Genomic DNA, 23,352 nt, shown 5'->3' on the forward strand with positions numbered 1-23,352 from the left:
AAGCCATTTACTACACTCGCGACACCGAAAAAAAAAGTATTATTGCAAAATGACACTACTTCAGAAAAATACTGGAACACTTCAACTGAAAGCCCTTCGGAGGTGGGACCACTGTGTGCAAGAGAATTACGTGTCACTTCCAAAACCCCTGATTGACTCCTTCCTTTAAAGTTTGACCCATAATCGTTACTCGATTGAAAAGACTGCACGGTACTATTGTAAGTTGAAAGACACGTGCTAGTTTAGTTCGAAACTGGAATGGTGGATAATTTTCCTATCACAACTGCACTCTGGTCAAACCCACGATTCTTAAACGGAGTTATACATTTCTGAAAGCAACGCACATTTTGAGCTGAAATTGTGAAATAAATTGAAACTTTGCGTAGCTGATCAACCGTGAACCTGATTGGTCCGCCCTTCGGCCCGCCTACGCAATGCCCTCCTACACGCCTCTTTTCAAGAGCGCGTAGACTGGAACCAACCTACTTTTCCCGCCAACTTCATATTCAAGATGGCGGAGACGGTAGAGTCTCTGACGGAAATTACCGAAGTTGGCTCGCAAGTTGAAGAAAATCCAGCGACCCAGGATGAAGATCAGCGTACGAGACTGACACAGTTTCCTCAAACTAGAATTCGCAATATGATGAAGATCGATCCAGACCTTCATTTGGCCAACAGAGAGTCAGTATTTCTTCTAACCAGAGCCGCCGTGAGTGTCTTTTTACACCACTTTTTTCAGTTTGCTCTAGTTTAAATCGGCAGAATGTCGAGTTTGTACGTGTGATATTCTGATTAACATTTAGTTTTCAGGGCTTTCGATCTCTTTCTAACACGTGGCTGTCGATAAATAGGGGAATTGCGCATACAGTGCGTGATGGCGATCTAACCGAGTGGAGTACATCGGTCTTTGGTAATGCAAGTGGTTAGCAAAATCGAATAGCGATGCTGGACTCCGAGTATGATTACAGAGAGAACTGGATGATATAAAGTCCTTTTATTTCTACTTGATCAACCCTTGCCATGTTGCACTACTTAGCCATAAAGGGGTGCACATGCATTGAGTTTCTATGAAAAAAAAAAAAAAAAAAAAAAAAAAAAAAAAATATATATATATATATATATATATATATATATATATATATATATATATATATATCTGTTATTGTTGTTTACAAGACTACTAATTTAATGTACAAACGGCAAAAATATTAACTAAGTGTTTCCTAGACGTTGTGATTTAAAACTTTTTTGACAATTCTTTAACGCTGTAGGAGCTGTTTGTTGATCATGTTGCCAAAGAAGCGTACAAAAGAACAATTATAAGCAAGAGAAAAACAATACAAAAAAAAGACCTTGGTAAGTAGTTGCAGTGTTCATGAGAGATGATGGAAATTTAACCCTTTATCTCGCAGAGGTGATTAACAAGTAACTAGTTGTTATGATTCAAATATGTTGTCCTGTGAACAGGTTGTGTGAAGAGACATGGTAATAGGCTTGTAGGTGTTATCTTGGCATAACACCAAATTCTCGTGTGCGATTTGTAAGGAAATGTATGGTAGTTGGTTGGGAGAATAACCCTTTGGATCTTGGTTGTTAAAGGGTTAATGTTGTAATAATATTGCGTGACACTGTCACGACCTTGTGGTCCGCTGACGACATCTGTTTTCTTATATTAAATATATCTTGTTGGTCCGACATCTTGGTTTTGTATGTGTTCTCCTCTACATTGCCCGTTCTGGCTTGTTACAAATATAAATAGCTATTTGTGAAATATTCAGGGTGCTGGTGGATAGGTTTTTATAGATTTTATAGAGCCTGGAAACACATATCAATTCCTCCAGTGCTTAGAGTATGTTTCTACATATCTTCCATAGCTGCTGTTGTTGATGAAAATGAAGAAATGGCATTTCTAGAGGGTAAGTAAACACCTGCCTTTTACTCTCTCTTCTATTTTTCCCATTTTACTCACTAGTAATCTTGAATATTTTTTCCTCTGCAGTGTTGTCCAAACAACTCATCTTGGAGTGTGTTTTCTAGATAAGCATAAATCTGAACTTTTTTCTCACAACTGTTATAAATTGTTCATGAGCACTTACGCAATATGACCTAATTTTTTTGAAAGTATTTTGACTATGTGGCATTCTAAATGTTTTTTATTTATTTTTTTATTTTCTTAAGGAACACAATTGACCAATTGACTGTACAGCAACTGCTAAAATGGACTATAATATCAGACAAACTAAATTGAATTAACACTAACAGCAGTAATATAGTTGTCTGAAGAAATTCCACTGCCAAAACTCTATATGCCTCCTTCCAAATTTCCATTAATGTCACAAAAACATATCTTGTCTCACTGTTCAAGCTACATTCAGTTTGGTTGTTTTTCTCGTCCTCTTTAGGTACCTTGGACTAATCTTTGTGACTCATCTTGCTAAGTGGCCATCACTGATCACTGATTATGAAGAAAGTAATTAAATTTTCAACATCCAAAACAGATGAATGATCATGCAGCAGTTTTTGTGATAGAATTGTCGACCAGAGAATGAAGAAATGAAGGGAGATGCATTACCCTCTCTAGTATGGCTCAGGGCTCTAAAAAGTATCTTAACCCTTCAACTCCCAAGATCTGATTGTTAATTCTCTCCTCTAGCTGCTACACATTTCCTTGTGAATTGGTTACAAGAATTTGGTGTTCAATCAAGATAATATCTTGTACCTGAGTAATCTCACTACCTGTTTGCTGGATAATGTATGGATACTGTTGGGAGAAGTTACATGTTAATCACTTCTGGGAGTTAAAGGGTTGAGATTATTGTCTTATGAATTTTAATCAAAGTTTATTCTTCATGAATAAACTTTGGTAACTTAGCTGCTGTGTGTTTGTGCTAACTGGCAATACTCTAGCAGGTAGAGTTTAGTCTAGTCTGGGACCTTTGGACAGTTGATTCCTCACATGAAACAGTCTTTATGAAGAGATTATGTTTCTTGTATAGTGACTTTTATAGTGCAACAGTTACACAAGATGCATAGTCTTTTGTAAAATTAGTAGAAGACCAGCAACTTTAAGTTCTGGTGACCCAATATGCACTTGTGAGAATTTGCTTTTCATTGATTAAATGCAATTGGTGCATACTTGGTAAGACTGCTTAGTAATCAGCTGCATCATAGCATCCTATCTACTGAGTTTTGTCATAAAATTTTGTAAATAATGTAATTTTAGTGTTTGTTATGGTACGAAATACATCAAAGAACTAAATTTTATGCTTTGATCCTATTTTTAAAAATTAATGTTAATAATGGATACTAGATTGCACCAAAAACATTTCTATTCTTGATTTGTCAAAACAGACCACATCCGAAAAAAACTTACTCCCCAAAAATAATTTTCAGTCAGTTTCTTTCATATGTTGATTAAAAAAATATCCTCTCAAAAGTTTTAATTATTTAAAAAGCCAAGCAAGATACCAAAACTTTTCTTACAAAACCTTACATTCCTCAGATAGAAAAAACTACGCCTCAAAAAACTATCCTCTTGATGCAAGTGAACAGCTGTCAGAAACACAAAAGCCCCAGACTGTAGAGCACCAATCAACATCAGTCTAAACTTGTCTGCATTGTATTGTAAGCAACGCAGAAGAGTTTGATTTCAAAAGGAACGTGCCGTTCATCTTGTCACAAGGATAAGATGAAGAAAGACTGAGTTGTAAGAAGGAATTAAGCCCAATAACTTTTTTCTTTTAATTTGTATAGTCAATATTTTTTTTGTGTAAATGCTTGCACTGCTGGTCAAGTCAACTGATTATTAAAACTCATTCGGCCAATTACGCTAATACTTTTCTTTCTTGCTGATCACGCGAGAGTGAACTAAATACATTTATTCCCCTCCGTCGCGTGAAATTGTCCATCCTAATCTAATCTTCTCAAAAGGGTGATTATTGTTGCGTAACTTATCCGTTTCCCTTCGAAGCTTTCTCGCGTGTTTCTGGTTCTCGATGGTACTCGCGCGCATATATAGAGGGAAACTTTCGATCAGGCGGCATCTACACCCTGCAGGGTGTAATTTCGAAATTTAAGATGGAGTCTTTGCCATGAACTTGGTGATCGGGCTAACTCTTTAGCACACGTGCTTTTGAAGGGCTCGTGTGTGTTATTTTCCGTCCTTTGTCTTGGTGCATGAGCCATGTCCATATTTGCAGAAATGCACTTTCCATATTTGTCGATGGCTCCCATAACGAGAATTCATGTCGTAAGAGGTTCAGTTGTGGTCAAGGACGGCCACAGTTGCATAAGCCTACTTAATGTATGTACATGTAACTAAACCGAGCGGGCTTTCAAAATAATTTTTAACTTTTCAAGACGCTACATTGAATCATGTACCGAACAGCTTTTCGCGCGGGAAAGCGTCTGTACTCGAGCGGTTTACGGAAGGCAACCGACAGTGATTTTCCTGCTAAGTCTACAGATAGGGCGATCAAAGCTTCGCTGATGCTGGTGCGATGTTCGTCAAGTTCAAGTCAGAAATTCAGTCTAAGTCAAATCGCTCCATCGTCAGATGCATTTTGTCGTCGACATATCGGACCTGATGCCGAGGAGGAAAAAGAGATGCTTCGAACACTCAACTTACAGGTAGATATACCACAAACGCAGTTTCGCGCCGGAGGCATTATTCTCTTTAGCGTGGAGCATATCTTCTTTGATAGTCATTACAATTACTAGGCTTAAATGTTAAACTCGTGAAAATATTTTTCAGCACATAGATGATCTGATCGACAAAACTTTGCCATCCACAATCAAGTATACCAGGACCCTTGAAATCGACGAAGCTCTAAGTAAGTCTTACGACCACATGCAGTGTTCATCGTGAAATATTACCATGTTGGTTTGCTTTTACGCTTAAATTATTAAAATCGTGAACTGTTTTTGTTAAGATTCCCTTACATTCTTATCTAAACTACAGCACTTCATATCTTCGCATAAAAGATATCTTAAGAACACTATTTTTAGTGCGATTGTTATGAAATATTCGGCGCGGTGCCCTTCCGGTTTGAAAGGAACTGAACTCAAATTTACGAAAAAGTAAAATTCCGGGCACGGTCGCGAAAATCTTGACTCTTGTTTTAATAAAACTACTAGATAAATCGACGAAGACGATCACTATGGTGTTATTTCCGCGAGCGACGTAGTCGACCCTTTCGTGCCAGATGTGATCAAATTAAAAATTTTAAATTTTGAATAAAATTAAGATTGTTTTGTTGGTTACGTCACGTCGATATCAAGAAATGCGACTTCTTTATGGTGCATTCTGTCTGTAGCTCAAAATTCTTTGACGCAGAAAGAAATGTTTTGCTGAAATGTTTTTGCCACCAACATGTTTTAGTTACATCTAAGCCCAACAAGTTCTCAAGGAACCGACTGATAGAAATTAATGATGCGTAGCGAAGGAACAAGTTAAGACCCGTGCTAAAAGGAGTTCACAGCCTTGAGGTCTGCGACATGCCATTAAGCAAATCTTTTGTTGAAAGCATCAAAATGAATTTGGAATGTCAAGTTTTCAATTCAACATGCAAGTTATGAATTGAGGCATAGGGAAACGTTTTATAATTTTTTTTTTTTGGTTATTATTTTTATTTTTTATTTATCTTTTATTTTCATACATTCATTTTCTTTTATTTCTTTCATTCACTCACGGTGTGAGTTATTCCCATCGTTGTAGTTAATGACATAAATGCAAATTTGTCGAGAGTCTCAAGTTTACAAGATTCTTTTGTGAAAAATGATAGATTAAGAATGAATTTACCAAGGGCTTGGGAGAGAACAAAGCAGTAAGTTTCCACTGTTACTTGGCATCTATTGTTCAGGGCAGTTCACAAGTGATTGTCAACAACACCCTCAATATGGACTTAATCTTGGAGCCATCTAAAGAGCCCTACCCTCCCCACCCTCCTTCCCTTTTTGTGGTCAAGGCTTTTGTAAACATCTCATGTAACACTTGAGGTATGTTTCTAATAAGCCCTAGTCTCAATCCTTCCCCATTTCAAATGAAACCAGTGGGAAAATAAATGTTGTAAAATGAATTCTATATGAGGGATTGTATCACAGTTTTGTTATCTAGTCTGGCTAACAGTGCAAAGAACACTTGAACTTGAAAACTTGTTTAAGTAACTATTTCAGATATAATAATTTTTTAATCAAATTAAGCAGAATATCAAAGGTAAAATTTATTTGAGCTGGGTGACTGTTGAGAAGAAAAATTAAGATTAGAATGAAACAGCCCTCAATTAGTCTTTAATTGGCCAGCTCTGATTATCCCTGTCTGTAAGCCGTGGAAAACAAAGAGCCCTCATGTACCTTGTAGTTAAAAAAGCCTTGAAAAGTTATTTAGTTTTTTCAAACTATTCACACTTTAACATCAGCATGCATTGTCCATATAGCTCTCTATACATTTCATAAGGTGCTGCTAAGGAGAATTTGTTTGATAATCAAGAGCTTTAGGGGCTGATCATTTACTTTATTCTTACTAGTGACCTTATTTTGTGATTCAGGAGAAATTAGGTCCTGGTCACTATTATAGCCAAACGGTTATTATTCGTCCTTTTCATGAATCAAACAGTGCAAAAGCGCCACTTATTGCAACAAACTTATTGCAGCTTAATTAATAATGGCAAAAGGGACTGGGTGGTGTTCAACTCAGTCTGTGATCATACAAGTGATTAACAAAATCAGAAAACTGCAAAACAAGATTCTAATTTGTTAATCCTGAGTACCATTACAGACAGAATTTGGACAACATGAAGTCTTGTGAATCAAAACTAAGACAATATTTGAGAAAGAAACTAGATATTCATTATATAAGTTTTCATTAAAAAAAAAAAAAAAAACAGTTAACTCAGTGAAATGCACATAACAGTAGGATACTTTTGTGACACTTACTGTCTGCTTACACAAGCATGATGTGTCAACTGTCCTATTATACTGTCCAATTACAAGCATGACATGCACACTGTTCTATTAGTGTTCAAATCAGGCTGGTGATAACAAATCACATTGACAAATTTTGTTAAAGTTTTGATTAAATCTGTTCTGGTATTGCTGTACAGGTGAACCTGATCTTTTGGAGAAGTTACGACAGGTGGCTAAGCACAATCAAATCTGGAGGTCATACATTGGAATGGGATATCACAACTGTCATGTACCTACCACAATCTTGAGAAATATTTTGGAAAATCCTGGCTGGTATGTTTTATCTTGGAATTCATTGAAATGTAGATAATTATTCTTGATGGCATCAAAGTATTATGCACAAGCGCAAGTTTCAATTAAATATGAACAGTGATCTTTCGTAGTTTTAGTTTTGCTTTACTTTGCCACAGTCTAGAAAACTTGTTTCTACATCTCAACCAATCAAATGCAAAGCTAATTAAAAAGCAATCCTTACTTCAACACAGGCTTGAACATTGGAAGGTTATATGCATAACAAAATACTACAATCAGCAATTAAAGTCCACTACCAAAAGTGATTTAAATTGTAAACCACTACACAAATTTTCATTAAAATCCATTAAGCAATCCATTAACACCAATAATCAGCATTTTTTCTTTTTGTATTTAAATGGGAATTTTTAGGGAGAATTGGAGAACTCCTGATTTTGTACAGGCAGCCCTTAAATTCCATGACTCAGGTTTTTTGAAGTCATTGTTTTGTAAATCTTGACCCCCGCAGGACCACACCCTATACCCCATACCAACCTGAACTGGCTCAAGGAAGACTGGAGTCCCTGTTAAACTTTCAAACAATGGTCAGTGACCTCACAGGGCTGGATATTGCTAATGCATCACTTTTGGACGAAGCAACAGCAGCTGCTGAGGCAATGGCATTGTGTTACAGGTAGAGCTATACTGGCTATTTTTTTTTTCCTCAATAATTATTGTTGTTAGACAAATTTTAATTTTGTTCTCATTCACATGTACTTGTGTAGTATTAGGAAGTTTGGGTCTTAAATTCATTAAACTAGTTAAATAATGAGTTAATTTAGTATTATCGACTGAGTTGATAACGTAAATTAGCCATCTTAAAGAGTTTTAAAGCTGAGGTTTTGAGCGTTAGCTCTTTGTAAGAGTAAATGAGGGAATTATGGCTTGTCTGTGTGTTTTTTAATTATGCAGAAAATGAAGGTGAATGATGATATGGGTTCAGGTCTTGACTTTGCTCTTTTTCAATACTTAAATTTTTAGGATGAAAAATCCAATTCTTGCAGACCTACATGTGTTCCTTTTCAGCAAAGTCAAAAATAACAATTTGCAAGGTTATCTTTCAACTTATCAGAACAAGTTCAAGCAACTATTATTTTTCTCAATCACTGAAGTTTAAAATTACACGACTTTTAATTTCACCCTTAGTTGCATGTACATGAATTTGTAGTTCTTGAGAAAATTGGGGTCCTACACTCATCACGCAAGGTTAACATAATGATGTGGGTACTGGCCTTAATTGGGAACTTTGCAGATACCATATTCTAGTGTAAAACCACCAACTTTTGCAGACTCAATTCAAACCTTGATTCTTAAGTTTTTCAAGAATGGAGGATTGATGATCAGGTGTTATGGACTTTTTCCTGTTATTGTACAGTTACTTGAGACAATTTCCTTTCTCTAAAAGACAATAATCTCATGCAATGGTAGAAGCAATACCCACCTTCATTGATGGGTTGCTATGGAAACTAAGACAATTTCTAGCCGTTTGCACCACTTGGTTCCCATGTAATCTCAATTAATATTGTACATATTATTTAATGAAAGCTAGTCTTTCTCATACTTAAATGTGAAAATCTGTTGTCTTTTGTGTGCTTTAGGCATACCAAGAAGCCTAAGTTTTTTGTGGATAAGAATTGTCATCCTCAAACCATTTCTGTTGTGCAGACAAGAGCAAGGTAAGTCCAAGTAATTTATTGATATATTTATTTATTTATTTATTAGCTATTGTAATATTTCTTTTAAATTTTGTTTATACATTACAAATTTAAAACTTCCTATTTAGGTTAGTTTGTTAGTTTTTGGTTAGTTTGACTGAAAAGTTTAACTGGCAGGTTTAAATGGCAACACAATGATGACCTAGCATTACAGATGGACCAAAGCTGACTAATCACAACTGACTCACCCCTTGTGAGTCCAATTGACAATAACATTATGCCTTAACTGTCCAATTAGTTCACATGAAACAAACTTAATACACTTGACTGAAAATAGCACTTCACCTGTCTCTGATGATGACTTCCTCCTAGGTTGTCGAAATGTTAATCACTACTACCAACAACAGTGCTTTTCAGGGCTTCTTTCACTTGAACAATCAGACTACAAGATCACATGTCAATTATTGATTGTCAGTGCAAATGCAAATCAACATCAACCATAAAAATTAAACAACATCCACTGAGTTCAAAACTTGTTGAACTGTAAACTTTATGACAATACTGGACACATTTTTGTGGAGTAACTTTTTCTTTACCCTCTATAGCACCCTAGGTCCTGATGGGGAAGGTTTACAAATAATCATTGGTGATAAAGAATCATTTGACTTTTCCAATAAGGATGTCAGTGGAGTGCTTTTTCAATATCCAGACACCAGTGGCAAAATTGATGATTTCTCTGAATTGGTGAAAAAAGCTCATGATGTTAAGGTGTGTCAAAAGTCATGTAGATTTCAAAAATGTGTTTAACTTGGGCCACAGGCCAGCCAGCCAGTGGGAGAGATGATTGATGACCTGTTGTTCAGAACCCTAGATTTAAAAAATCAGGTTCAAACCCTAACCATGATCATTGCTAGGATGTTGCTTGGTGAACAGATACCCATTTTACCTTCAACTGAAAACCCTACATTACACTTTTCTTCAACCATGAGCACCAACAATCTTTAACAGTTTGACCCTTACGAGTAACTAGCATGTAATTTCACCCCTCTGTATCACCCCTGAATCATTAATTATGGTCACAAGAATAAAGGAAATGAGTACCAACTAAAGAAGCTCTTGATTGTTGAACAAATTCTCCTTGTCAGCACCTTAAATAATTTTAAGAGAACTGCCGACTTGAGTGTACTAGACTAGCATTCCATCCAGGGATAGCAGCAAAAGCTCAAGTTGGTTTGTGCTACAGATACATGTCCTGCAGTAGTAAAATAAGCTATGATAGCTATGCATGTCAGTCTTGAATGCAGACTTCAACTTTAAAATTGAACCCTTTCAGGCATTAGCAGTGTGTGCTACAGATCTTCTTGCCCTTACAATACTGAGGCCTCCTGGGGAATTTGGTTGTGATATTGCCATAGGATCCGCACAGAGATTTGGTGTTCCCCTTGGTAAGTTAGTGATATCTTGTTATTAAAGCTGTAATTTTCTTTTACAAAGAATACATGATCATCATAATGACTATTTCATTGGTTTTTGTTTGTTTGTTTGTTTTTTCATTTTCAAGTTGTTTCCTTGCATGTTTATTTTGATTAATCTTTCTTTGGAGATAAAGTCACAGTAAACAAATGATTTAACAGTAATAACAAGAAAAGAAAAGAAATGTAACTCTTATTGCTTTAGGCTATTTTTCCTTCTAGTCCAACAGATCAACACACAAATGGCAGCCTTCTAAATTTAGACTTTTCTTTTTTAACTTTGTTTACTCAGGTTATGGAGGACCTCATGCAGGCTTCTTTGCTGTGCGCAACAAAGGAAACTTAAACAGAATGATGCCTGGAAGAGTGGTTGGTGTTACAAGGTAAAAAAATAATAATTTTGTCAAGGGTTCTTGCCCTTCATTTATCACAGACATAGTGCTTGATAGTACAGTGTTAGTAAATGACTTGAGATATAATTATATTGGATGACTTTGTGACTGATTGAATCAGCATTCATTGCGGTTGAAGCACAGATATCACATTCAGATTTTATGTTTTGCAGAGATTCCCAGGGGAAAACTTGTTATCGATTGGCACTTCAAACACGTGAACAACACATCAGAAGAGAGAAGGCCACCAGCAACATTTGCACAGCTCAGGTACAGTGGATTTGTACTAATAATTTACATTGCAGTACTCACTTTGTTGCATCAACTCATTCAAGTGTGAATGAGTGACAGTACTCTTAAATATCACTAATACATTAATTGGTATTAGACATTTATTCAAAAGTCCTGTCACAACCTGTCTCATGACCTGACTGTTTTCAAGGTTCTGAACAATTAATGAAACTATACTTGACATCCATAAAGAGAGAGCCTTTAAGTCCCACGTGACCAAGACAGAATTTCTCCTCACAATATCAATACAATATCAAGCAGATAAGTTATGAGAATAAGGAAAGATATCAACTAGGGGATTATAAGTTGATCCAATACCAAATTCTCCAAACTAACATTACTAGAACTGTATGGCAGACAGTTAGGAGAATTACTAATGAAATCTTGGGAGTTAAAGGGTTGAAAAAAAAGCATAATATATATTTATATATATTTTTAACCTTCATTTATTTTTATTTTTATGATCTTTCAAAAAAATGTTACCATTAAAAATGTCTGTAAAGAAGACTCATTTTTATTCCTGACAGTTATTTAAAAAAAAAAATATCCTTTCTTTGCAGGCCCTTCTTGCCAATATGTCAGCAATGTATGCAGTCTACCATGGGCCAAAGGGATTGAAAAACATCGCTCAACGTGTACATAATGCAACTCTCTTGTTAGCAGAAGGTACTGATTGCATTATTGTTATTAATTTTAAAGTTATACAGTCATGTAGTTTTTAGTTTTTGTTTTTTTTTTTTAATTGATAAAATTTACCTTTAATGAAATTTTCTCTCGCAATCAGTTTTAGTTGAGTATGTGTGATTCTGAAATTTCAGGGTTGAAACGTGCTGGACACCATGTAGAGAATGATCTATTCTTTGACACTTTAAAGGTAAGCCCTTAACCCTTTGACTCCAAGAAGTGATCAACATGAAACTTCTCCCCTTAATATCCTTACATCATCTAGCAAATAGGTACTGAGAATATTCAAACTTATCAGTTAGAAGCTGTTATCTTAATCTAACACCAATTTCTCATTACTAATTTACAAGGAAATGTGTAGCAGCTGGAGAGAAGAATTCACAATCAGATCTTGGGAGTTAAATGGTTAACCTTTGCTGCCTGGTAGCTTTTTGTCTTAGATTTTCTTACTTAGTTATAAAGTGAAATCATTTTGCTGTAACTATTTTTTTTGTTAGGTCACATCTGGTATTGGAGATGTTTCTGACATTATTGAGAGAGCTAACCAGCGGCAAATTAACCTGAGAATGTTTGATGATAAAACTGTAAGTAGCAAGGGTTTGGATCAAACTTCCTTTATGAAATATTGTAAAGCTGCAAACATGAAAGGGTGTTTATTGGAGGGTAGATAGCAAAATCATTATTATAGTTACACAAGAGTGCAGATGAAATTTTGAAATGCTCTTTGCAAGGTAATAGCTTTTTTTTTTTTTTTTTTTTTTTTTTTTTTTTTTTTTTTTTAACTCAGTAGCAGCTTGGGCCCTTAATTGCAGCACAATTAAACAGGATAAAATGTTTCCTTTGAATAGTACAATTGTACATGCATTCAAATGCACTTACAGCGAGGATTCCTTTGGTGGATAATAATTACAATTCTAATTAGTACATGAAGACAGGCACAAAGAAAACTACACCATTTTCACAAGAACATGACAATGTGCATGTACATTCTTGCTAAAACTTTATATAATTATTTAATTCGGTTCAAAGTAACTGTGAGCTGGTCTAACCATGCCACAACTGCTTTTTACATTGCTTCAATGTAATTCAAATTCTTTAGTGATGGAGTTCCTGCAAATCAACTGTAATCTTTTTTTCCTTTTTTAGGTTGGTGTATCATTGGATGAGACAATAAAAGAAAAGGATTTAGCTGATCTTTTGTGGGTGTTTGGTTGTGACAGTTCAGTTGTAAGTATCCTATATCTTTTCAAACTTCCTTTCTCACAGTACAGTTGTTATGGGAAGTCCGATGTGTTGTCGACAGCTCACAGATGGGCATGCAGAAATCTTATGTTACCAACTTAAGTATGATGCACTTGCTTAATAGGATGTTGAATTGCAGTTTGGCTGTTGGGTAAGACCAATGCCCAATGCTCCAAAGATCCTTTTTTCTCTTTTGGGGAGGGGGGGGGTAGGGTGGAGAATGGGTGGGGGGGTGAGAAGGGGAGTAAGAGAAGGTTTGGGTGTGTGTGACTAATTCCTCATTTTAGTCAGTTAAATGTAAGAAGTCTTCCTATCTTTGATAGACAATTCCTCTTCACAAGTTGGCAGCTCCTTTGAAAATACTTTAAATTAGTAATAAGGGCTTTTCCCTAAAAGAAAAATTATCCTCTACCTTTGCTATGGGCGTAAAGAAGTTATGAGTATAGTTCCACTACATGTACAATGCAATAATTAGTAATGATCTAAAATTACTGTGAGTTAGTAGTGAGAGGCAATGTATCCAGCAACTGAATAGTTTACATGTCTTAAATGTAAGCGACTTCTTGCTGCTGTGGCGTTAATCAACAAGAACATTTTTAAGCCTTTTTATAATACTTTGCTCTGTCTTTCTTTTCAGGAATCTCTGGCTGCCAACATGGATGAAGTTCCAGAAAGTAGCATTTTTTCCAGCACTTACAAAAGATTAAGTGACTATTTGACTCACCCTGTTTTCAACAGTTATTACTCTGAGACAAACATTGTCCGATACATGAAGCTTTTGGAAAACAAAGACATTTCCTTGTGCCATTCTATGATCCCTCTGGTATGTAGTGTGTGTTTATCTCAGTGTTTTTCATGAAGGTTTCTTTTTGTAACTGATTTTTGGAGTTTAAGTAAATCAGTTGTCAAAAGACTTCATTTGATTGTTTTTTTGTTTTTTTGTTTGTTCATTTTAGGGTTCTTGTACAATGAAGCTTAATTCTACAACTGAAATGATGGTATGTTTCTTTTTTACAAAACATATTGTTACGGGTATCCTTTGTTTTGGTGACAGTTGATGATGTGCATTGCATTTTTAAACTCACCCAACCCTTAAATTCTCGGAAGTTATTACCGATAACATGTAACTTCTCCCTATGTTATTCATACACTATCCAGCAAGCAGGCAATGAGAATACTCAAAATCATCAGGTAGAAGTTGATATCTTGATCAAACACCAGCGTCTTCAGGAAGTAACAAGGAAATGTGTAGCAGTTAGAGGCGAGAATTACCGTAAACGTCCATGTATAAGCCGCATCCGTAGATAAGCCGCACGCCCGATTTGGAAGCGCAGAATTTGGAAAAAAATAAAAACAATACAGTTTGAAGTTTCGGTAGAGTTGTATCGCTACAAACAATCAAGGTTTCGAAACACCGACATAGAAGTTATGGCTATCTTTCACATTTATCAAGTCTAAAGAAAGCGAAATTTCATTTGTTGTACCTTATTTCTCTTTAGAATTTACACCATCTTTAACTTAAAATGCTCTTTCGATCCGATTTTTCAAGATTATCACTTCGAAACACGCCATAAAGTTGAAATTCCTGTGCATTGAAAAACAATAAACAAACAAGTGCTTAGTAGCCAAGCTTTTAACATTTTTTAAAAAATGTTGGGAGGAGTCTGGGCCAAGGCCTGGCCATCGTCTGGGCCTAAACAGAAAGCAAGCGCGCTGAAGCAATCATTTCAGTTCCTATTTCATTAATTAATATTACAATACTTTAGGTTATTTATAAAAGATGGTACTGTTCTTTACGTGAAGATCTGATAAAGTCAGTGTTTATCGTGAAAAGCCATAAAAGTCCTCGTTATCGCTATCTCCAAAGAGATTCTCATAGCTTTCTGGGTCAATTTCTGCTTGTTGCTGTTCGAAACTATAAAGCAAGTCCACATCCTCGTCCTCATCTAAGCCAGCAAATGGATCAGAATTGGAGTCATCTTCCCACATTAGTTGATTGAGTAAAGCGAAAATTAATCGCTTGAAAGAATCTTGGAGAGCAAGATTCGACGATAAACACTCGAAGACACAAACGGCTCCTTTAGGAGCCACCACTCAATGAAAAAGTCAATGAACTACAGCAACACGCTCTCAGTTTCTTTTATGTTTATTTCTTGGCATCTTAAGTTTTATGAATATTAATTAGGTTTTTGAGAACTCCAAACGCAGATGTATCCATGGATAAGCCGCACCCTTAATTTTTGGCTTCAATTTTGTGAAAAAAGTGCGGCTTATACATGGACGTTTACGGTAACAATCAGATCTTGGGAGTTAAAGGAGTAAGGTTTATTCGCATTTATGGCATTGTGGAAAATGTGTATTACTGGAAGCATAATTATCATAATCATATTAATAATAATTCATGTGAGTTAGTCATGACAAATTTTGGTTTTCCTCCTACCCAGCCTATCACTTGGCCCAAGTTTGCGGACATCCATCCCTATGCGCCAGTGGACCAGGCTCAAGGTTATCGCCGTCTCTATGAGGAACTGGAAAAAGATTTGTGTGAAATTACAGGCTTTGATGCGGTGTGTTTCCAATCAAACAGGTGTGAAATAATATTACTATAATGGTTATTATTTTATTATTATTATTTTTTTAATCTTGATTCCTTCAAGTTACATTTATTGATAAAATAGCAGTAAAATCTTCATTGCACTCACATTTTGTGTCTGAAATTTTTACGGTGAAACTCAGACTACAGTCAAGACAGGGAATATTTCTGGTAGACCATTGTATTTAAAAGAACAAACCAAGAAAACAAGAAAACTTATAAACTTTTGCACAACAAGGCTTTAAATTAGTTTACATATGTTTCCACAATTTGATCACAGTCCTCAACTCTCATATGATTGACTGTAACACACATTCAGTTAATGTTTTTCTGAGTATGACAACACATAGGTCAGAGGAATGCAGTTGTAACATTTTATAATGTTGGTCCATGGTACAGCCAGGGCACTGCACACTTCACACACTGCCTCCCATAGCTGATGAGAAACAGAAGGTTTCTGCTTAACATTATTCAATGTACTTTTTTTTTATTGGCTTATTACTAGTTTTTTATGTTTCATTTTTGTTTCAGTGGAGCACAAGGAGAGTACACTGGTCTGAGAGCCATCAGAGCGTACCATGAACACATTGGAGAAGAGAACAGAAAGGTAGGACTTTTTTCATTGATACTTCACTACGTGAGCTTCACTTTATCAAGTGCTGAAGGTGACAGCCTAAATGCCAAACCCAGAGAACAAAATTAATTTTTTTTTCTTTGGTACAGTAATTTTCAACACATGGGAAGGGTGAAGAATAACATGCACCCTGAATGGAAATAATTTGACATTTGGGCACATTTTAAGGCTTTAGGTAGCATTTCCCACTAGAGAGGTCTTGCTCTGTCAACTCATGGTAATTTATAGAATTATCATACCCACGGGATAAAGGGATAAAGGATACTTTGAAGAACAAATAGCACTCTCTGTATTTTTGCACACTGCGTTAATGCAGGCAATATTTTTCATGGGGAAAATCTGAGCTTAGGTTGATATCAGTGGGTGTAGAATGCATATTAACCTTAGTAATCTCCCCCCCCCCCCCCCCGTTAGATCTGTCTGGTGCCCTAGCTGACGTATGGTATGTGGTATCTCTCATTCTCTCATATTGTGTCCTTAAGGTATGCCTTATCCCTGTTTCTGCGCATGGCACCAACCCTGCCAGTGCTCAAATGGCTGGTTACCAGGTGCAAGTTGTCAAGGTGGAAGATAATGGAAATGTCAGCATGAGTGACTTGAAGATGCAGGTATAAGATTTAAGAGACAGTGCCACCGACACAGCAGCAAAGTTTCTTTAGAAACTTACACTCTTTATTGATTTGCAAAACTTTCCCAGGGGTTTCAACGAAAGCCAGTTACTCGCGGCGTTTCAACATTCCGAGTGATTGGACTTGAGCCAGAAAAACTGGATCTAGCACACGAGGTCGAGGCTTTCTGGCAAACTTCCCGGAAAATAAAATTGGTTTTTCAAGAGCCCAAATTGGACGAGTCAAATCCCGATAGAAAAGTTGTTTTTCTTGGGAAATTTACCTGTTAGTCTTGACTTAAGAAATCGGTATATTTCCCCCGGTTCTTTACATAATAAATGAATAAAGTACTAATTGTAGTCGAATTATTACTTGCATAAAAAAGGGGCTCGTGTAGAAGTGTTTAATATTACTTAAGAGGATATCAACGATGTATAATAACAAAATAGATCAATGATAGTATGGTCTGTAGTTAACCATTTTTAATGCCAATGAATAAAACTTTGACTCTAGTAATGTTTTGTCAGGTTGAGAAGCACAGCAAAGATTTGGCTGCCATCATGGTAACATATCCTTCCACTAACGGAGTCTTTGAAGAAGGAATCAGGTAGGCGCCAACAATTTTCATATTCATATAAACTTTTGAAGTGTTGGTTTTGGCTAGCGAGGAAAACTGTTGGTGTGGAAATGGATAAACTAGGTTGGGAAACAAAAAATTCCGTTTGAGCTTGCCTTGAATTATTAATATTTTACCTCGTTATTCTCTTTATTGACTAAGTTTGAGGGTGGACCCGGTAAAGGGGGAGTGAGGGATAGGATAGTAGTCAATGGAGGGCGTGATGCCTACAAAAAGTGATACTTCAAACCACTCTTCTAGACAGAATTGCTTTAGAGCTGCTCGTCTAGCACACCACCTCACCCCACTCCACCCCACTCCACTCCGTCACCCTTATTTTATCTTGTATTGCTCCATCAGAAATAAAAAGCCACATTTTTCCGAGTTATTTTAATATGTCTGTTTTTCACCTTTGGTTAAGTTATTTTTTTCTTATTTCGCCCATTCAGAACCCTGTCAAACTCTTGAAGCGAGGAGGTTGACTAATTTATGTCGACTGCGACAAAATTCTGAGATAAATTTGTTACGTCAGGGGTCAAAAGACGACATTGATTAACAATAACTTGCTTGTTTTAAATCTGATAGGGACATTTGTGACTTGGTACATGAACATGGAGGACAAGTCTATCTCGATGGCGCTAACTTAAATGCTCAGGTTTGTTGATATTTATGTTGTTAATAGTACGAGAGGCATCGCGTGCACAAAAGATGGAACAAACCCTTAGTTCCGATTGACAAACCAGGATAGGCCCATCTAGCCCGACTTTCTTTCACGATAAAGAGCTTAAGCCGAATCTCGGCTTTATAGCAAATCCTTTACTGATTACGTTTTCTCAGTCAAAATCGCTGGGTGTGATCATTCCTTGGTACATACACGAATAGCAGGCAGTAGACACTAAATCGAACATAACAATACGTCAACAGAACGAAACAAAGATATACCAACGTCGTCTAGAGAACGGAAACAAGTCGAGACGATGATTTGGGTCGATTGAAGTGAGATCTTTGCAAAATCGTGATGGGCTATTTTTTTTAGCGTCTTTTGTGTTTGAAATTACCTTCTAATAGTTACTTGTTTCTTATAACAGGTTGGAATTTGTCGACCAGCGGATTATGGCGCCGATGTTATGCACACAAATCTCCACAAAACCTTCTGTATTCCTCACGGGGGCGGAGGACCTGGTATGGGGCCTATCGGAGTGTAAGTATACAGTTTCACTCTTGGTATGGTTTGACTTGGTGTAATTGAAAATCGTGATGTCACTCTTCTTTAGTTCTTTACCAACCAAATGTAATCAAGACTTCCGGACTTTTTTTTTCTAATGGCTAAGGGTTAGGATTAGCTCTCCGTGTAGTGCCTGGACAAAACATATTTTTTAGAAGGGATTATGTTGATTGTTGTCGTTTGCTCGTCTGTGAATTGAAGATCAATAAAAAGTGCACTGGATAATGAGGAAGACGATGATGAGTCAATAACAAACTATTCTAAAGATATTAAAACGGATGAATGTTACTTTCGACCCCAAGTTTAACCGTTTGTTTAATTCCCCCGCAGGAAAAAGCACCTCATTCCATTCTTGCCGTCCCATCCCGTGGTTGCACCTCAGAGTTCCAGAGGTGAACGTACCCATCCATTTGGGGTCATTTCAGCAGCTCCATATGGCTCCAGTGCTATTTTACCCATTTCCTGGTCGTACATCAAACTTATGGGCCCCAAGGGTCTCGCACATGCAACTAAGGTTAGAATCATTATTTCCTTTTTTTTATGTTATTCAGATATTTCCTTAAAGTGGAGCCATCTACGAGTAAACAGTATGGCATTCGGTTAGAACAGTTTTCTTGTAGCATGATTTGTGTGTAACAACCTCAACTAGGCTAGCATGGCATTTTCCTCTTCGTAGATTATCGTTTTGTGATCTTTTTGCTTTTTTTACTTTATAGATTGCAATTTTGAACGCAAACTACATGGCTGCCAGACTGAAGGATCACTATGATGTTCTGTTCATCGGAAAAGACGGTAATGTCGCTGTAGATTTGGAAAAGTAATTTTGGATCTTCCATTTCGTAAACTCTCTCGGGACTGGAAAAATGTTGCTGAATAGATGTGTGCCTTTCAACTGGAATAGAGTTTATGTCTACTTAACAGAAGTGTCCAAAAAGTGTGTGTTTGACTGTTGGTGACTTTCAACCGTTTCTTGACGTTTTTATCTTTTTTCTTTCTACCAGGTTATTGTGCCCATGAGTTTATTGTTGACGCCAAAGATTTCAAGAAATTTGGTATCGAAGCAATCGACATTGCTAAGAGACTTCAGGATTATGGTAAGGAAATGTAACGACGGTCTGGATGAACCAAACAAAGCCAATGCAAAATGAAACCGTCTTTCACGGCTCAAAACACAAGATAACATGTAACTAGAACCGATATTGCCGGGAAGCATGTTGCTTGTTGCGTGAAAACGAGGCTCTGATAAAAAGCGCGGGAAAACGAGTAACGGGTGCAAAGCGTGAAAATATGTAACACGTGCCAAGCGCGGAAAAATATGTAATCGGTGCCATAACAACAAAGAATCTTCTGAGAGCCTTGTGATCGGTCGCCTAGGTGTTTGGGCAGACAGGGGTTGGTCAAGTAGGATTATCATATTTTATTTTACGAAACAGTGTTAAAACTGTTCTTTTGAATGGAGATGATAACGTTAAATTTCTCAATTTTTACTGTAGGTTTTCATGCGCCCACTGTATCTTGGCCAGTGAGCACTGCCCTAATGATCGAACCCACAGAGAGCGAAAGCAAAGCTGAGTTGGACAGACTATGCGATTCGCTCATAAGTAAGTAAATGCTATGCATTTTTTAAGTGGTATTATGAATTTTTTGAGCGCACTGTTTTATCATTAATTATCTCATTCAAAGTGTCTGCTCGTCGGACAAAAAATTTCTCAGAAGACGAGGTTACTTTAAGTAGAAATATGGCCCGTTTTGGTTTCCTTTATCACTGTTTTCCACCTCGCTTGCCTCTAAACGTCGGATTTAAGGAGGCAAGTTTACGTGACAAGATAGCGATAGTTTTCCATTTTGCTACTTTTCAGTGAATGTGGGCTGCGAGGTGTGTGGGTGTGAAGGGGAGAGGAGGAGTGAAAAAGGATGAAAGGTTTATTTTACTTCCTCTTCAATTCCCTTCTTTCTTTTTGCCAATTTCTAATTCACCACAGCACCGTCGGAGCCAAGATGGCAGCTTTAGATTTTGTGATATAGTAGTTTGATAACCAAAAAAACATAAATGAATAATAAAAAATTAAATATGATCTCAATCCTACCTTTCTCACTCGCTTTCTTTCCGCCTTTTATCTTTTTCTCATTTTCTGTATTCATTACTTCATTGTTTATTTGAATTGTTTGGGATGATAACAGTGAATCTTTTTTTTTTTTTCTTTAACTGCAGTGATCCGCGAAGAAATCCGTTTTATAGAAGAAGGCCTAATGGATAAAGCAAATAACCCAATTAAGGTACTTTTTGTATTAAATCCTTTGAAAATAATGCACTTGCTCCTTATTATCGAAAGAGAGCTGAACTACTGTAAATTATTTCTGAACTTGCCTTTCAACAATTTTCGTTCGTTACATAGATATGTTCTCTCGCTAAGACGCTCCTTTGAAGAACGATTTATATAATCTTGTCTTCAATTATCTACAGAATGCCCCACACACTCAGGATGTAGTCACTGCAGATGTATGGGATAGACCTTACAGTCGAGAAGTTGCAGCCTTCCCTGCTGTGAGTACAGAATGTTTAATTGTTACAACTTTACTTTCGTGTCACGCAGCATTCGTGTCGATACCCTTGACGCCAACTTGGTCGCTCCATGACTTGTAACGCTTCTATGTGCCGTAGCACTTAGTCTGCGCAGTCAGCTGTCGCGCAATCTTGACCCGCCGTCAATTATCTGAAAGCTTCCTTCAACGAAAATTATACGAGTAGAACAAAAACATACCGTAATACTGGGTCAAGCGAAATAATGTTTCTGACTGTAGCAACCAAGTTATGGCGTAGATGATGTTAACAAGACGTAGATAGAGACCTTAACCTTTTCAGAATGTCTAGCTACGAATCTATCCTTTCAGAATCACCCTTGAATCAAATGAAAAGGTCATGAGATGAAAAGGAATTTTCACTAATTTAAGAAGCTCCAGATTGTTCAAAAAGAAATAATCCTTGTTAAATTCATAGGAAATATAAAAAGAACAATGTGGGACAAAATGACTGTTTATCTGGAAAGAGTTCATGCATTGAAACCCCTTAACACTTGTATCTTAAATGAACAGAGGGCTATCAAGACGACTGTTGTAAATTTTGATAGAAGTATCCTCTTTTAGCCTGAGTGTAAGATTTTCAGGGGGTTTTGGGTGAAGGGGCAGCCAAAGCAATTACCCTCTCCCATTTCTATCACCTTCGGAAAGTTTGCAACCAATGCTGACATTTCATGTGGTTTGTTTCGCCAGTCTTGGTTAAAGGGAACCGCAAAATTCTGGCCAACGTGTTCACGAGTAGATGACAGATATGGCGACCAACATCTGGTGTGTTCGTGCCCACCTCTTGAGAGCTACGATTATGAAAAAACCAAGTCTTTTGCTTAAGAATGTTACAGAATAATATGGAGCTGTCATCCTTTGCGGGCTTCCTTGAAATCCGTGGGATATTGTGCTTGCCGTTATGTTCTTGGGAACTCCTGGTTTTGGCATCTTGAAGAGAACGAACAATTTGACAAAAATCGACAAAATACTTAAAGAATTTAAGTAGTTTTTCAGATTTATCGATGGCCCAAACCTGGACGTGCTAAATGTTTGCGATATCAGGACGATACCTTCAATGAAAATCAGTAAGAACACCTCACCTAGAAAAAACGTATGTACTTTCACGAGGTTTTACTCCGTAGAAGATCATAAGATTCTTTTGATAGAGGAGAGCCTTTGAGTCCAAGCTTTCCGACTGACTTTTCACCAAGATATGAAGCTTTTATTTCCAGAACAGGAGGGAGCTACGTCACTCTACTAAGTTATTTTTGCAACTTTCAAAGTTAACTTTAGATCAAAGGAAAGCTCACAAGATTAGTTTGCTAGGTGGAACGCGTGGAAGTGGTAAAAATAAACTGTTATTGGGGAACAAGGATGATTGATAATGGAGAAGATTAAGATATGAAAATTACAAAATTGAAAAATGTAGTTTAAATTTCCAAGAAGAACAAATCTTCGCGGAACTTAAGTAACTAAATCTTCGCGACTCTTCGGACATCACTTTCTTTGTCTCTGGCGCGGTGCTTTGCGCCCACGTTGTCTTTGTCAGCACGGCTACCGGGTCCGTGACGTGTTGGTCTTTGAACGTCACCGTGTGGAGAATCTAAAGTCGTTCTGGTTTGAGGGCATTTAGGGAATTAAAGTCTCAGGCGTTCGTTTTAAGAGGGTTCATTTGATAAGTTAATGCCCTTCTACTGTTCCCTTTTGGCCTCTTGACTTTGTTTACGATAATAAATGTTCAGATAAGAAGTTCAGCTAAATTTAGGATTGTTTAGGACGCGGTTTTGTTAAACAACATTTAAACTTTGCTTAAAGAACCGGTCCTTTGTGTTTTAACATATTTCGAGAGAGGATCGTTATTCTGTTTTGTTTGTTGTCACTTATTGGGTATTTTAGGGGGTGCCGCACGACTAATATGACAATGGAATAAATGAAAAAAGCAAAGATCATTTTATTTGAAGCTAGTCCTGCTTCTTCATATTGCTCAAAAGTAGCTCCGTGCTAAAAGTGTCATCCACCGCGCTACTGGGTGACAACCAACACGCGTGCAGTCTGTTACTTGATAATGAACTGGATAATGATCTACTCGCCGCCATGTTTGAGGCATGCCAACAAACTTAATTT

The 23,352-nt window shown here is 36.9% G+C and overlaps 2 protein-coding genes across 2 annotated transcripts; both read left to right on the forward strand.

Annotated features, from left to right (window-relative positions):
* The first annotated feature begins 472 nt into the window (after positions 1-472).
* Positions 473-3,259, forward strand: LOC113668916 (DNA polymerase epsilon subunit 4). Its single transcript, XM_027184893.2, has 4 exons — positions 473-709; positions 1,272-1,356; positions 1,875-1,916; positions 2,403-3,259. Exons 1-4 carry the CDS (start codon positions 512-514, stop codon positions 2,414-2,416), a joined length of 339 nt encoding a protein of 112 aa, XP_027040694.2. The 5' UTR covers positions 473-511; the 3' UTR covers positions 2,417-3,259.
* A 707-nt stretch (positions 3,260-3,966) lies between these two features.
* LOC113668909 (glycine dehydrogenase (decarboxylating), mitochondrial) lies at positions 3,967-23,177 on the forward strand. Its single transcript, XM_027184884.2, has 28 exons — positions 3,967-4,629; positions 4,754-4,832; positions 7,101-7,236; positions 7,724-7,888; positions 8,853-8,930; positions 9,515-9,677; positions 10,243-10,354; positions 10,674-10,764; positions 10,947-11,043; positions 11,625-11,730; positions 11,883-11,938; positions 12,246-12,332; positions 12,895-12,975; positions 13,628-13,813; positions 13,947-13,988; positions 15,435-15,577; positions 16,115-16,190; positions 16,700-16,825; positions 17,353-17,432; positions 18,027-18,096; positions 18,530-18,642; positions 18,997-19,180; positions 19,383-19,458; positions 19,668-19,760; positions 20,160-20,267; positions 20,879-20,943; positions 21,131-21,211; positions 21,937-23,177. The coding sequence occupies exons 1-28, from the start codon at positions 4,375-4,377 to the stop codon at positions 22,069-22,071; spliced, it is 3,084 nt and encodes a 1,027-aa protein (XP_027040685.2). The 5' UTR covers positions 3,967-4,374; the 3' UTR covers positions 22,072-23,177.
* Positions 23,178-23,352: the final 175 nt, after the last annotated feature.

This window comes from Pocillopora damicornis, chromosome 11 (assembly GCF_964200805.1).
Source record: "Pocillopora damicornis chromosome 11, jaPocDami1.2, whole genome shotgun sequence".
NCBI lineage: Eukaryota > Metazoa > Cnidaria > Anthozoa > Scleractinia > Pocilloporidae > Pocillopora > Pocillopora damicornis.